The sequence below is a fragment of the Eretmochelys imbricata genome, chromosome 7 (genome assembly GCF_965152235.1).
Source record: "Eretmochelys imbricata isolate rEreImb1 chromosome 7, rEreImb1.hap1, whole genome shotgun sequence".
In the NCBI taxonomy this organism is placed as follows: domain Eukaryota; kingdom Metazoa; phylum Chordata; order Testudines; family Cheloniidae; genus Eretmochelys; species Eretmochelys imbricata.
This window is the reverse complement of record NC_135578.1, coordinates 48,042,210-48,055,756: the sequence shown is the minus strand read 5'-3', so window position 1 is coordinate 48,055,756 and position 13,547 is coordinate 48,042,210. Positions and strand designations below refer to the sequence as shown.

At 55.5% G+C, this 13,547-nt stretch overlaps 1 protein-coding gene across 4 annotated transcripts in view; it reads right to left on the bottom strand.

The window, feature by feature from the left end:
* CACNA2D2 (calcium voltage-gated channel auxiliary subunit alpha2delta 2) overlaps nt 1-13,547 on the bottom strand; it is a 570,874-nt gene that overhangs the window by 87,293 nt on the left and 470,034 nt on the right. For all 4 annotated transcript variants that reach the window (XM_077821335.1, XM_077821332.1, XM_077821333.1 and 1 more), the window contains exons 8-9: nt 5,319-5,369; nt 4,909-5,008 (exon numbers count right to left, since the gene is read on the bottom strand). In XM_077821335.1, coding sequence (XP_077677461.1) covers nt 4,909-5,008; nt 5,319-5,369 — 151 coding nt within the window. The remainder of the gene's footprint in view (nt 1-4,908; nt 5,009-5,318; nt 5,370-13,547) is intronic.

The window sequence follows — 13,547 nt, the reverse complement described above, 5'->3', positions numbered from 1 at the left end:
TCGCAGTTTCCTCTGTGACCTTTGTCAAGGCCTCTGCTCTGCTCTCCAGCCTGAGTTGAGCTTCCCGGATGAATCTGAACATCTAGGCCCCTTGTGTTATCCCCCATAGCCTCTAACAGATGTGATGCCACCAAACACATCCCAGTGCGACAGCCTGGGATGGGACAGGGCCCCAGGGGTGGCGAGTTGTATGGGCCCGTGGTTGTATGGGCTTCCGCAAATTCAGGGCCCGGGGGCCCAGCTCACCAATATTCGGGGCTGGGTCTCTTCTCTGGCCCCACTTGCTGCCCCCATGTGCTCCTCCCCTGAGAGTCCCTGCCTGCCCTGGGCAGCGGGCAGCTGCCCTCTGCAGGTCCGCGCTGCGCTCCCTCACCGGCCGCTGCCGGCTATAAGGGAGTGGCACTGGGGGTAGGCTGAGGAGGCTGCTGTGCCTGTGGAGGGAGGAGGCGTATGGCAGCCACCACCCCCGGCAGACAACTCCGGGTCGGGGCTTATCCTGGCTGGACCTCCTGAGCAGCAGCCTGGGGGAGCTTCCGTGAGTGTTGTGCCAGGGGGGCTGTGCCAGGGCTGTCCCCCCGAGTTTGCTGTTGCTGGTGGGGAGAGGGCTGGGGGGAGTCCAGCCTGCCTGCTGCATCCCAAACTCCTCATCCCAGGTCCAGCCCCATGCACCTCATCCCCTCCTGCACCCCAACCCTCTGTCCCAGCCCATAGCCCGCATCCAACATCCAAACCCCCTCCCAGAGCCTGCACCAGCACCCAAACCTTCTCCCAGAGCCTGCACCCAGCACCCAAACACCCTCCTGCACCCAGCACCCAACCCCCCTCCCAGAGCCTGCACCCAGCACCCAAACCCCCTCCTGCACCAGCACCCAACCCCCCTCCCAGAACCCGCACCCAGCACCCAAATCCCCTCCCGCACTCAGCACCCCAAACCCCCTCCCGCACCTCCTCCTGCACCCCAACCTCCTGTCCCAGTCCAGAGCCCATACCCAGCACCCAAACTCCGTCCCAGAGTCACACCCAAACTTCCTCCCAGAGCCTTAGGCAGGTGAGTGTGCAGGGGCGGGACTTGGACCCGTTCTGGGCACCACCAAAAATTATACAAACCTGCCACCCCTGCAGGGCCCAGCACCCTGCTTGCTGAGCATAGCCCAGCCCAGCCCAGCGTGGAGGTTCCTGCCCCTCTACTGGCTGGGCCATGGAAGAAGCTGACAAGTCTACTGCTCTCTCTGACACACGTGCCCCTTTAACTCCAGCAGTGCGGCCTCATGCTCAGAGATCCTGGCTCAGTCGCTGCAGCTGATCCATGCCGGGACGTTGCTGCGTGAGCGTGTTCCATCCAACAGCCGAGGCGCAGTCTGCGTGAGTCTGTGCTGGGGCATGCAGACGTGGGCAGCAGTAGCAGATTCCCCGAGCCTGTGTCAACTGGCTGCATGCGAGGTCTCAGTGAGTGGGGCTGTGTTACCAAGCGAGGGGCCTGACCCACACCGGTAGGAGCCTTTCCACTGCCTTCAGCGGGCTCTGGACCCCACCTCTGCCCCACTGTAAGGGGGCTAGGCCAGCCCTCTTCACTATGACAGGCGCACAGACATTGTGGCCTGGGTTCTCAGGCCCAGCCAGAAGGGATCCCTCACTCTCTGTATCTCATACCAACTCTACATCAGGAGCGTGGCACAGGCCAGTAAGTGAGAGGTGAAGGCACCCGCCTCTCTCCTGCAAGTCGTCCTTCACAGGCCTTCGTTCCTTCCCAAGGGGAGGATTGGGTTCCCATGGGGCGCTCTCCCGGCTTGCAGCCGTCCCAGGTCCGAAGCACTAGCCTGCGGTGCCTGCCATAATGGCAGGTTTACTCTTTCCCTGCAATGGAAAGAACCTGAACGAGATTTTTTTTGAGGCATCTACATGCCTGAAAAACGAGGGGACTCTGGACCGACCCCTAACGCTTCCTGGGAGGGCGTGGAGACTAGGAGACAATTTCCTCTGACTCATGGCAGATAAAATGTCCGCGTTGCTCCAAACTGTTCTGTGTCCAATCTGGTGGGAGGGATAAGCCAGACTGTAAGCCAATTTTATGACCGTTGGCTAGTACCTTACTCCAGTCGGCAGCATGACTATCGGAAGCCACATGTATGCTGTTAACTAGATCCTGCTCTGCCCTGAGGAAGCCAGAGCTGTTCCTGGCTGAAAGCTAGTCTAATGCCAGAGCACGCCCTGCAGAGCCACAAAACCTCCCGAGCTAGCTAGGCTGATGCAGCTGTACGTCTCCCTCGGCCAGCCCCAAGTCCCGGCCCCCCCTTTGCCTCTCATGCCAACACCCCACCGTCACCACAATGAACTTCTCCCACAAAGAAAACCGGCCGTCAAAGCCGGCGCGGGGGAAATGGCAAGGGAAGGATGTAATTTATTTCTCACAGTGTGTTTTGTCGGTTGCAATCGATCAAAGGCAGGGAGACATCGGGAGAGGGGAGGGAAGGGAAAGGTGACAGAAATGGTAAATGGGGCTGCGGGAGCCATGCAAGGCAGAGGGCAGAGCCTCTGAGGGACTAGAGATTCCTCCCCCCTTTTCCCATTATAGAAAGAAAAGAAAGAAAGAAAGAAAGAAAGAAAATGCTCTTCTCCTCCCAGATGCTGTGGCATTTAGAGAGTGGCTAAGCTGCTTCCCAGATCTCAGTCACTACAGAACCAATTGTTGCTTTAACTCCTCAGTGCTGGAGGCTGGTGACACCATGAGCCACTGTTATAGCCCCACTGGAAGCCATCAGCTGGCTTTACTGATTGTGTGGCAACACCAGGGAGCTATGCTGGACCTCACGCCCCTCCGGCTGTACCGACACGTCTCCGGCCCCATACTCCTCGGGGCCTGCTTTGCCAAGGTGGTGAGAAATCCCACTGATCTCCATAGGAATGGTGGGGGCTCAGTTTTCTGAAGGTTTTCCAGGGTCCTTGTTCTTCCACCAGCCCTGCCAAGGTGTCAGCAAAACTGCCAGGCTCCTAGGAGTGATCCAGACTCCCAGGGAGTTGACGCTGGACTTGGGTTTGACACCCTCTTTGATGGGTGTTGGGGGAGCCGTGGTTTTGGGGTGGCTGAAAAGGCCTGTCAGATGCTGGGTGAATTGGCTCAGAGATGGGATGGAGAGGGACGAAGGAAAAGAGCCTGTGGCAACCCTCATTAAAACCAACCCTATCCCAAGAACCACGGTCATTTCCTTGGCACTGCAGGTCTGACGGCACCCAGGAGGTCGAGGAGCACTCATGCAGCTGACGCTGGAGGCCTCAGACACACGGACCGGTGATAAGACCCTCCAAGCAGGAGGGGAGGAGGAGGACAGAGATGAGACGATGCCCAGGCTAGTCACAAATGTCCCAACTCTTTGATGCAACCGTGCATGGTGACACTATCATTGGAGTGTACGCCGTGATGGTGCGGGATCAGGGTCAGGGTACATATACAAGTGACCACATTCAGTGACACAGTCTCTCTCTCTCTCTCCCTCTGCAAGGCTGAGCACCATAGGTGCTACACCTTTTTGCAGCCAAGAAGCAGGGTGCAATTAGCTGGCATTTAACTACTCTACAGAGAAATTACTGGATAACAATTCCTTAGCTCCTCGCCGTACATGGCTCCAGTCACAACAACATCGCTATTTAGTGGCTAAGTGTTCCACTGTCATAGCACAGAGTAGCACTGAGGTTACTTGTCTATAGGGAGTATCTACATAACAATTACAGTGTGTTGGTTAGCAATAACAAAGGTTACAGTATAATTAGTGCCATTCAATTTACCCTGTTGCCAAACAATCATGGATACTGTATAGTACGAGGAGTGCGCGGGCTGCCATGCGTGACACAGTTTTATTAATGTGTAGGATTGGTGCCCTAGGGGCAACCTTCTGCCCTTAATGGAGTAAGCCAAACTGGGAAGGTGGCAGGGAGTGGTGCCGGCTTGGCCTTGGTGATGGGAGTCAGCCTACAGGCACAGGGTGGACGCACAATGCAGCGGGTGCGATATGCATCCCAGGTGAGGGCACTGTGTGGAAGATAACATGCGCTAGATGAGTGAGGGCTTGACCACACCCCGTGAGAGTTTAACCACACCCCCTGCGAGCCTGACAACACCCCACTGGGGCCAGGCTGTGCCACGTGGCCAATCTCCTTCCCTAGCGGGGAACAGCTTGCAATCTTGGCCTGCTGCTGCATCTAACTCTGGGTGCTTGCTTAGTGCTTTGGACATGTGAAATTGCTCTGCTCTGGCATCAGGGCCCTGCCATGCCAGGACAGACCCTCTGATGGTGTGTCAGAGCCCCTGCTCCTGGGAAAGGAAATGAGCGGGAGAAAGTAAGCTGAACTCCAGCATGGCTCAGGATCAGCTCAGGCTTTCGCTGTGCCCCTCCTGGTTCATCCATCCCCTGTGCAGGCAGTGGGGCCCCATCTAACTCTAACTAACTCTCCATGCCCAGCTCATCTGGGAACAATCCCAGCACCCACCACGGTCCAGGAAACGCTCTCTCTGTAAGAACTATCCACTGCCTCCCTGATCACTAGCTACGCAGCCCCCTGCTCCCTAGATGTTAAGGCAGAAGGGACCATTTGGATTGTCTCTCGCACGGCACAGGCCAGAGAACTCCACCGAGCAATTCCAACTCAGAACGTCTCTCTTTTAGAAAGACCAATGCAGTCTGGATTGATCAGGAGTCACATGGGTTTGCTATTTAGCCAAAGGAAATGTAGTCCAGAAACTTTCCTCCCAGTGAGCCGTGTCACAGTGTGGGAGGGCCACGAGTCCTGGTATTTGGGTGCACTACGCCCAATTGAGACCAAATGGTGGTGCACAGGCCATGGACTTGAAGGGTGTTCTCCATCTCTCATTGCTAGGGTTCCCCACCCCTCACCCCTCCTCAGAGTGGTACTTACTGAAGCCACGTTGACATAGTCGTCATCGGAAAGGGTGTCCAGCATCTCGCAGACTGATGTCTTCATCAGCTTCAGGGTGAGACCACTGACGCTGCCGCTCCTGAGGAGGCAGAGGAGGCATGGCTTGTGATGTGGCTCAAGGCAATACATAGCTCTGGGGTTGGCAATACAATACCCTGCTGCTTGGAGGGAAAGGGCAGGGGAGGGGAGCATGGCATGACCAGTGACCCCACTGCTCCTCAGCAGCCCCCCAGAGCCTTCCCTTAGGAGGGCAGAGTTACATGCTCACTCTGGCTCCACCCTTTTGTAGACTGTTGATTGGCTAGGTGAGAATTTCACAAGAAGGCCCTGGCCATAAAAGGAATCCAGGGGAGGGGGGTTCCTACAGATGCCTCCCGGTCAACACTCACACGTCCACGATGATCACCATGTCCTTTGGAGAGGAGGCCCCTTGGATATACCTGCAATGACCAAGACAGAGTGTGAAGCATGCCCCAGCCTTCCAACCCACCCAAAGAAGGGACTGGCATCGCATCGCAGCCCGGGGCCAACTGGGGAGGGCGAGGTTGGGATGGGGGAACTGTAGCAGTGGCTGGCAAGAGGGCATGTATGCGTATGTCTATTGTCCTGGGCTGGATAAAACCACTCAAGAGCCCATGATTAAATTACTCTGATAACTGGAGAAAGCTCAGGGCTCTATGTAGCAATTATAATATACAAATGATTTTTTAAATGCCTTCTAGTGACCGTTCTAATAACTGTCCTTAGTCGAGGAAGCAGCCTGCTGGACTACACTACCCAGAATCCTCAGCAGGAAGTTTGGTGGGTCTGGATTCAGAGAGTGCAAAATGAAGCATGATGGACTGGCAGCATCAAACTTCAAATTCTCTGTGCACAATGCACAGCTCATCAGCTGGAGCCTGTGTTTTGAGCACCACATGCTGTGAGGGCTGTTCCCTGGGGTGTGCAGAGTGGCTGTCATTGTCAGTGAAGCATGGGTGGGTCGGCTGTGGAGATCTAAGGTCCACAGGTGTAGTTTGACTTCTACATTTTGGGTGGGGGTGGGGGCGCAGTGGCAGTCAGGCCAATGGAGCTGCGTGTAGGGGGGAGGGGGGCGGCGGACACAAATTCCGTGCCTTCCCACAGGGGCACCATTTCAGATCGCGGGAGCACAAATTTCACAGTGATTCCAGGGGCTGCTTAGGCAACTGAAAACTCCAGTGTTTTTGCAGATAATAACTTAGAAATATCTGACAGGAGCACTGTATCTAATTCCTATATCAAGAAAGAAAATTAAATAAATATTAGACCCACTCAGCTCTAATACTAATGTGTTCTGACATCTTGCGACCAGTCACTTATGGGACACTCGTTAAATTTAAAATTGTAATGTACATTCTTACTCAGATATGCTTACTGAAGTCAGAAGGGACCATCGTGATCAATTAGTCTGACCTAGGCCACAGAACCTCACCCATTCACTCCTGTAATAGACCCCTAACCTCTGGCTGAGTTACTGAAGTCCTCAAATCATGGTTTAAAGCCTTTAAGTGACAGAGAATTCACCATTTACACTAGTTTAAACCTGCAAGTGACCCCACGCAAAGGTGAAACCCCACCACTGTCTCTGCCAATCAGACCCGAGGGAAAATTCCTTCCTGACCCCAAATATGATGATCAGTTAGACCCTGACCATGTGGGCAAGACCCACCAGCAGATACCTTAGAAAGAATTTTCTGTAGTAACTCAGAACCCCCATAGAATCATAGAATATTAGGGTTGGAAGAGACCCCAGGAGGTCATCTAGTCCAACGCCCTGCTCAAAGCAGGACCAACACCAAGTAATCATCCCAGCCAGGGCTTTGTCAAGCCAGGCCTTAAAAACCTCTAAGGATGGAGATTCCACCACCTCCCCATCTAGTTCTCCATCTCCAGCCGTTGGGGACTTTTGCTACAGGCAGTTGACGATGGGCCACACGCCATTGTTGGCAGTCCTGTCATACCATCCCCTCCATACACTTATCAAGCTCAGTCTTGAAGCCAGTTAGGTTTTTCTCCCCCACTTCTCCCCTTGGGAGGCTGCTCCAGAACTTCACTCCTCTGATGGTTAGAAACCTTCGTCTATTTTCAAGCCTAAACTTGTTAATGGCCAGATTACATCCATTCGTTCTGGGGTTCACATTGGTGCTTAACTTGAATAATTCCTCTTCCTCCCTGGTATTTATCCCTCTGATGTATTTACAGAGAGCAATCATCTCTCTCCGCAACCTTCTTTTGGTTAGACTAAACAAGCCAAGCTCTTTGAGTCTCCTCTCATAAGAGAAGTTTTCCATTCCTCAGATCATCCTAGTAGCCCTTCTGTGCACCTGTTCCAGTTTGAATTCGTCCTTCTTAAACATGGGAAACCAGAATTGCACGCAATACTCCAGATGAGGTCTCACCAATGTAATGGTACTAACACTTCCCTGTCTGTACTGGAAATACCTCGCCTGCTACAGCCTAGGATTGCATTCGCCTTTTCACAGCCGCACCACATCAGTGGCTCATAGTCATCCTGCGACCAACTAATACACCCAACTCTTTCTCCTCCACTGTCACATCCAACTGATAAGTCCCCAGTTTATAGCAAAAATTCTCATTGTTAGTCCCTAAATGCATGACCTTGCACTTTACACTATTAAATAATTACTCCATGTCATCTAAGATCTTCTTGTATGATATTCGGGTCCTCCTCAATATTGGCAAAACCTCCCAACTTTGTGTCTTCTGGAAATTGTATGAGCACACTCCCACTTTTTGTGCCAAGGTCAGTAATAAAAATGTTATACTATATAAGATCGGTCCCAAGACTGATGCCTGAGGAACTCCACTAGTAACCTCCCTCCAGCCTGACAGTTCATCTTTCAGTATGACCTGTTGTAGTCACCCCTTTAACCAGTTCCTTATCCACCTTTCAGTTCTCATATTAATCCCCATTTTCTCCAATTTAACTAATAATTTCCCATGTGGAACTGTATCAAATGCCCTGCTGACCTCCAGGTAGATTAGTTCTACTGCATTTCCTTTGTCTAACAATCAGTTATCTTCCCAAAGAAAAATATTAGTAACTTTGTTACCACCTCTTGAATACAACAATTGAAACAACTGTAGAAAAATCATTTGGCTACCTACTTTTTGCAAAAAAACCCAAGGAGTCCTTGTGGCACCTTAGAGACTAACAGATTTATTTGGGCATAAGCTTTCATGGGCTAAAACCCACTTCATCAGATGCACGCAGTGGAAAATACAGTAGGAAGAGATATATATATACACAGAGAAAATGAAAAAATGGGTATTGCCATACCAACTGTAAGGAGACTAATCAATTAAGGTGGGCTATTAGCTGTTCACAAAGCTCAGAACTGATCATTTAACTTTAGGAAACACCCTAACAGCCCTTTCTTATCTTAATCACCTGCTAATCACTCTGTTTATAAACAAAAAGAAAAGGAGTATTTGTGGCACTTTAGAGACTAACAAATTTATTTGAACATAAGCTTTCGTGAGCTATAGCTCACTTCATTGGATGCATTCAGTTTATAAATCTGTTTATAAACAACATTCTGACTCCCTGCCTTAGGGGTGCAAGCTGGGAGCAGTATCCTCTGCAGAACTTGTTACAACGCCTTCCCATGCCCCCAAACTCTGCCTATGTTAAGGTCATCTTCCTTTTTGGAAGACGGGGTGCTGGGTGGGAGGGACAGACAGCACTCGCTCCAGCAGATGGCAGGTCCCATTGCTGTGATACGTCAGGTTTAAATGGAAATAACACATGATATGACAACTGCTTAGCTAATGAGCATGGCGACTACTGATCTGGTTATCCGCCATAAATTTATGACGGCACAACCTCTCCTCCTGGCTTTGTACAGACACTGGGGACACTGCAACGCAAATCAGTCAAAAATGGAGCGTGGGGAAAAACCTGCACTATCCAAAGTATATGGAGGGTGAATGATACATGGCCAGGGTGCTCAGTTGGGCCTGCAGGTATTCCAGAAGCTTGGGAATAGTCTCTCTTCTGCTACCAAATACCAAGCTCTGTGATGGAAGTTGGGATATCAAGGCAAATGGCGTTACTTGTATGCCCTGGAGACTGGAGTGCGACAGATGTCACAGCAGAGCTCTGCAGCACAGATTGGCAGCAAAAATCCTCAGCTGTGGGGGCATGGATCAGCGTTCACATAGAACTCCCTGTCAGTACCCGGCCCAGGCCAGGGAAGCTAATGATCCAACCAGTGGACCAAATTGGGTGATGAATCCTGCCCACGGGCCGCCACCGCATGTTGTGCATATACTAAGAAAACGACCCTCAGCTGTAGCAGCCCCACTTGCCCAGGAAAGCTACCGAGAAGAAGGGGAGACAAGATGGTGCTTGCTCTCCTGGAAAGCTAAGGGGAGGAAGACCCCCGTTCAGTTCCATACCAGCTTAATGAGCTGGAAATGCTAAAGTCTTCCATCCACACCTTCCCCTTTTTTATTCTGAGCAGTGATTATGTTGCTGACACACACATACATATTAAGATGCTGTTTGCCCCCCTGCTGGTTTCAAAGGCCAGACCTGATTAGGTTATTTTTAGCTGCTTGGAGGAAAAAACCTCACCCCAAACCCACCCGCTAAGAGCAATTAGGAAAGCCTTTATCTGCTGCTTAAAAAGCACAGACAAAACCGGCTTTCTGCTTCCCACCAAGTGCCCCTCACATCAACAGGGTGAAAGCTCTGCACCATGGGGTGAGGTTCATACCTGGAGGCAGGGGGGCACAAAACAGGCCACAGTACCCACGGCAAAGACCTCATGCAAAATCCTAACTCCAAAACAGCTGCAAAAGTACCTCCTTGTCCTCCTCCAGAATGCTGCCCCCTGCTGTGAGCTGTAGCTCACGGAAAGCTTATGCTCAAATAAATTGGTTAGTCTCTAAGGTGCCACAAGTACTCCTTTTCTTTTTGCGAATACAGACTAACACGGCTGCCACTCGGAAACCTGCAAAACAGTGGACACTCAGACTACTGATCAGTATGGCCTCACTGTTCCCTTGCGCTCCCCCATCTGTCTGTTATAGACACCTGTCGTCTACACTACATCCTTCAAACGCTGAGCCTGTAAACTCTTGAGGGCAGGGGCTGTCTCTCACCATGAATGAGACCTGCTGCCAGCTTCTGAGGGTCAGCGACTGCTGTGGAAATGCCACCCACCCTCTGCCAGACCCTCTTTCTGTGCCCTGCTGCAGCACGCAGGAGCAGCTCATCCAACAGGGCTGGATCCATGACTCAGCCATGGCTGGAATAAACTCAAGAATGGAGAACGTGGAGCCTTAGCTAAAATGTGTTGGCACTGGCCAGCATCGCTTCTACAAAGGGAAGGGCAGACACGTTCTCCCACAATATGCTGCGAACCAATTCCTACAATGGCTCCAGTTAGTGAGGCACTGGGAACCCTGGGCTATGCTCCCAGTTACCCCAGTGCCAAACCCAGGTCACTGCAGCCCTGGGTGGACGTGGCCCGTGTATGGCTCTGCAGCGTGGATGCTCAGAGGAGGGGTTGGCAAGCATGGATCTGCATGCAGGGGAGACTGTAACATAGGCATGTTCTACGTGTCTGTACAGCGCCCAGCACAGTGGGGCCCTGACTGGTGCTCTCACACTGCAAATTATTAATATTTACTGCCAGATCTTTGCACTTCGATTGGAATGTTAAATGACCCATTTCTGTGTATGCATAAAAAACAGTGAAAATCTGCAGTTTTCCAATGCAAACTGGATCCGTTTTCATCCTCCACAGCTCTATCCTCAAAGTGGGGGGTTGGGGGGGGGAAGAGGAGAATTAAAGGCTACGCGAGATTTGAAAATCCTCCTCGTTCCTGACAAACAACAGCTGGCTTGCAGCCCATGGGGTGCGGGGCAGGAACAAGTCGGCTGGCAGCAGTTTTGTGAAAAGCATGTCCAGGGCACGAAGCAGTTTGGAACAAAGCCACAGAAATGCTTGTGTGACACTGGGCACCATGTTTCGTTCCTTGCACACTGCTCTGTTTATAAGGATCTTTGGCCCAAACTTAAGGTTATTATTTGTTTTCTGGAGGCCTCTGCTGAGATCATGACCGCATCGCGCTGGGTGCTGGACATACACGTGAGAAACAACCCCCCCACGGACCTTTGATGGAAACAGACAAGACAAATGAAGGGTGGGAGGGGAAGTGACTTATCCAAGCTCACAGGCAGAGTCGGGACAAGAATTCAGCTCTCCAGAGTCCCAGTTCAGGGCCCTGTCCACTAGCCCCCTCTACCTCTCAAACACAACCCCTCCCCCATGGCTTCCTATGTCCCTGAGGCTGAAGGGGGAGCCTGGTTACATCTCCACATATCTCACCTGCACTGAGTGCACACCCTGCCAGCCTGTCTCTCTCTCCTTGCACTTGCTGCCCTGTACCTGCGCTGGCCTGCCTTCTGACTTGACACTTCCTGACCTGCACTTCCAGGGCCTCTGGTGGCGGCTTCCCCCTGCGACCCTGGCAGCCCAGGAGGGGGTAAAACTCCTAGCTGGCCAGCTGCAATCTGTTGAGCTCCACTGCCCGCCCCCACAGGGCTGGGGAATGTGGAGTGGGAATGCCCTGGAGGTGAGGGGAATGGAGCTAATGAAGGTGGTGCTTGGAGCTCGTGCCAGGCCTTGATGGTCCCTGAAGGGCCTACCAAGGGGTTGGGAGGACTGATGGAAGCCAGGCTGGAGAGGGGGAGAGGCACAGTCTGCTGTGGCGGCTGTTACCAAGTGGGTGCTTGTGACAGGTTTCAATCGGTCCACCGAGCCCCTAGGGGGAGATGGAGAGCTATGGTCCCACGGGCGGGCCTTAGTCACACCTTTCGGGCGCTGGGGAATTAGAGGAAAAGGTGTGCTGGCCGGAGTCCGCAGCCGCCCCTCAGGCCCCGGGAGCGCCGGCATGAGTCCGCAGCGCGCCCCTCAGGCCCCGGGGAGCACCGGCATGAGTCCGCAGCGCGCCCCTCAGGCCCCGGGAGCGCCGGCCCGAGTCCGCAGCGCGCCCCTCAGGCCCCGGGGAGCGCCGGCCCGAGTCCGCAGCGCGCCCCTCAGGCCCCGGGGAGCGCCGGCCCGAGTCCGCAGCGCGCCCCTCAGGCCCCGGGAGCGCCGGCCCGAGTCCGCAGCGCGCCCCTCAGGCCCCGGGGAGCGCCGGCACGAGTCCGCAGCGCGCCCCTCAGGCCCTGGGGAGCGCCGGCACAAGTCCGCAGCGCGCCCCTCAGGCCCTGGGGAGCGCCGGCACAAGTCCGCAGCGCGCCCCTCAGGCCCTGGGGAGCGCCGGCACGAGTCTGCAGCGCGCCCCTCAGGCCCTGGGGAGTGCCGGTATGAGTCCGCAGCCGCCCCTCAGGCCCTGGGGAGCGCCGGCACGAGTCTGCAGCGCGCCCCTCAGGCCCTGGGGAGCGCCGGCACGAGTCTGCAGCGCGCCCCTCAGGCCCCGGGAGCGCCGGTATGAGTCCGCAGCGCGCCCCTCAGGCCCCGGGAGCGCCGGCACGAGTCTGCAGCGCGCCCCTCAGGCCCTGGGGAGCGCCGGTATGAGTCCGCAGCGCGCCCCTCAGGCCCCGGGAGCGCCGGCATGAGTCCGCAGCGCGCCCCTCAGGCCCCGGGAGCGCCGGCATGAGTCCGCAGCGCACCCCTCAGGCCCTGGGGAGCGCCGGCATGAGTCCGCAGCGCGCCCCTCAGGCCCCGGGAGCGCCGGCATGAGTCCGCAGCGCGCCCCTCAGGCCCCGGGAGCGCCGGCATGAGTCCGCAGCGCACCCCTCAGGCCCTGGGGAGCGCCGGCACGAGTCTGCAGCGCGCCCCTCAGGCCCTGGGGAGCGCCGGTATGAGTCTGCAGCGCGCCCCTCAGGCCCTGGGGAGCGCCGGTATGAGTCCGCAGCGCGCCCCTCAGGCCCTGGGGAGCGCCGGCATGAGTCCGCAGCGCGCCCCTCAGGCCCTGGGGAGCGCCAGTATGAGTCCGCAGCGCACCCCTCAGGCCCCGGGAGCGCCGGTATGAGTCTGCAGCGCGCCCCTCAGGCCCTGGGGAGCGCCAGTATGAGTCCGCAGCGCACCCCTCAGGCCCCGGGAGCGCCGGCATGAGTCCGCAGCGCGCCCCTCAGGCCCTGGGGAGCGCCGGCATGAGTCCGCAGCGCACCCCTCAGGCCCCGGGAGCGCCGGTATGAGTCTGCAGCGCGCCCCTCGGGCCCTGGGGAGCGCCGGCACGAGTCTGCAGCGCGCCCCTCAGGCCCTGGGGAGCGCCGGCACGAGTCTGCAGCGCGCCCCTCGGGCCCCGGGGAGCGCCGGTATGAGTCTGCAGCGCGCCCCTCAGGCCCTGGGGAGCGCCGGCACGAGTCCGCAGCGCGCCCCTCAGGCCCCGGGGAGCGCCAGAACAGGTTTGTAGCGCGTGGTTCTGCTACCCAAGGCGGGTTGGCCGGGGTAGGGGAACGCAGGCCCACCCGACTCCACTGCGTTCCAGCCTAGGGCCCTGACAGTGGCGGGAGGTGAGGGTCCTGCCGCTGGGTCAGCGGGGGGTCATCTGCGCCCGCTGACCAAACACACCCACCCCACGGTGCAGTTCTGCCTCTGGGCTACTTCCTAACC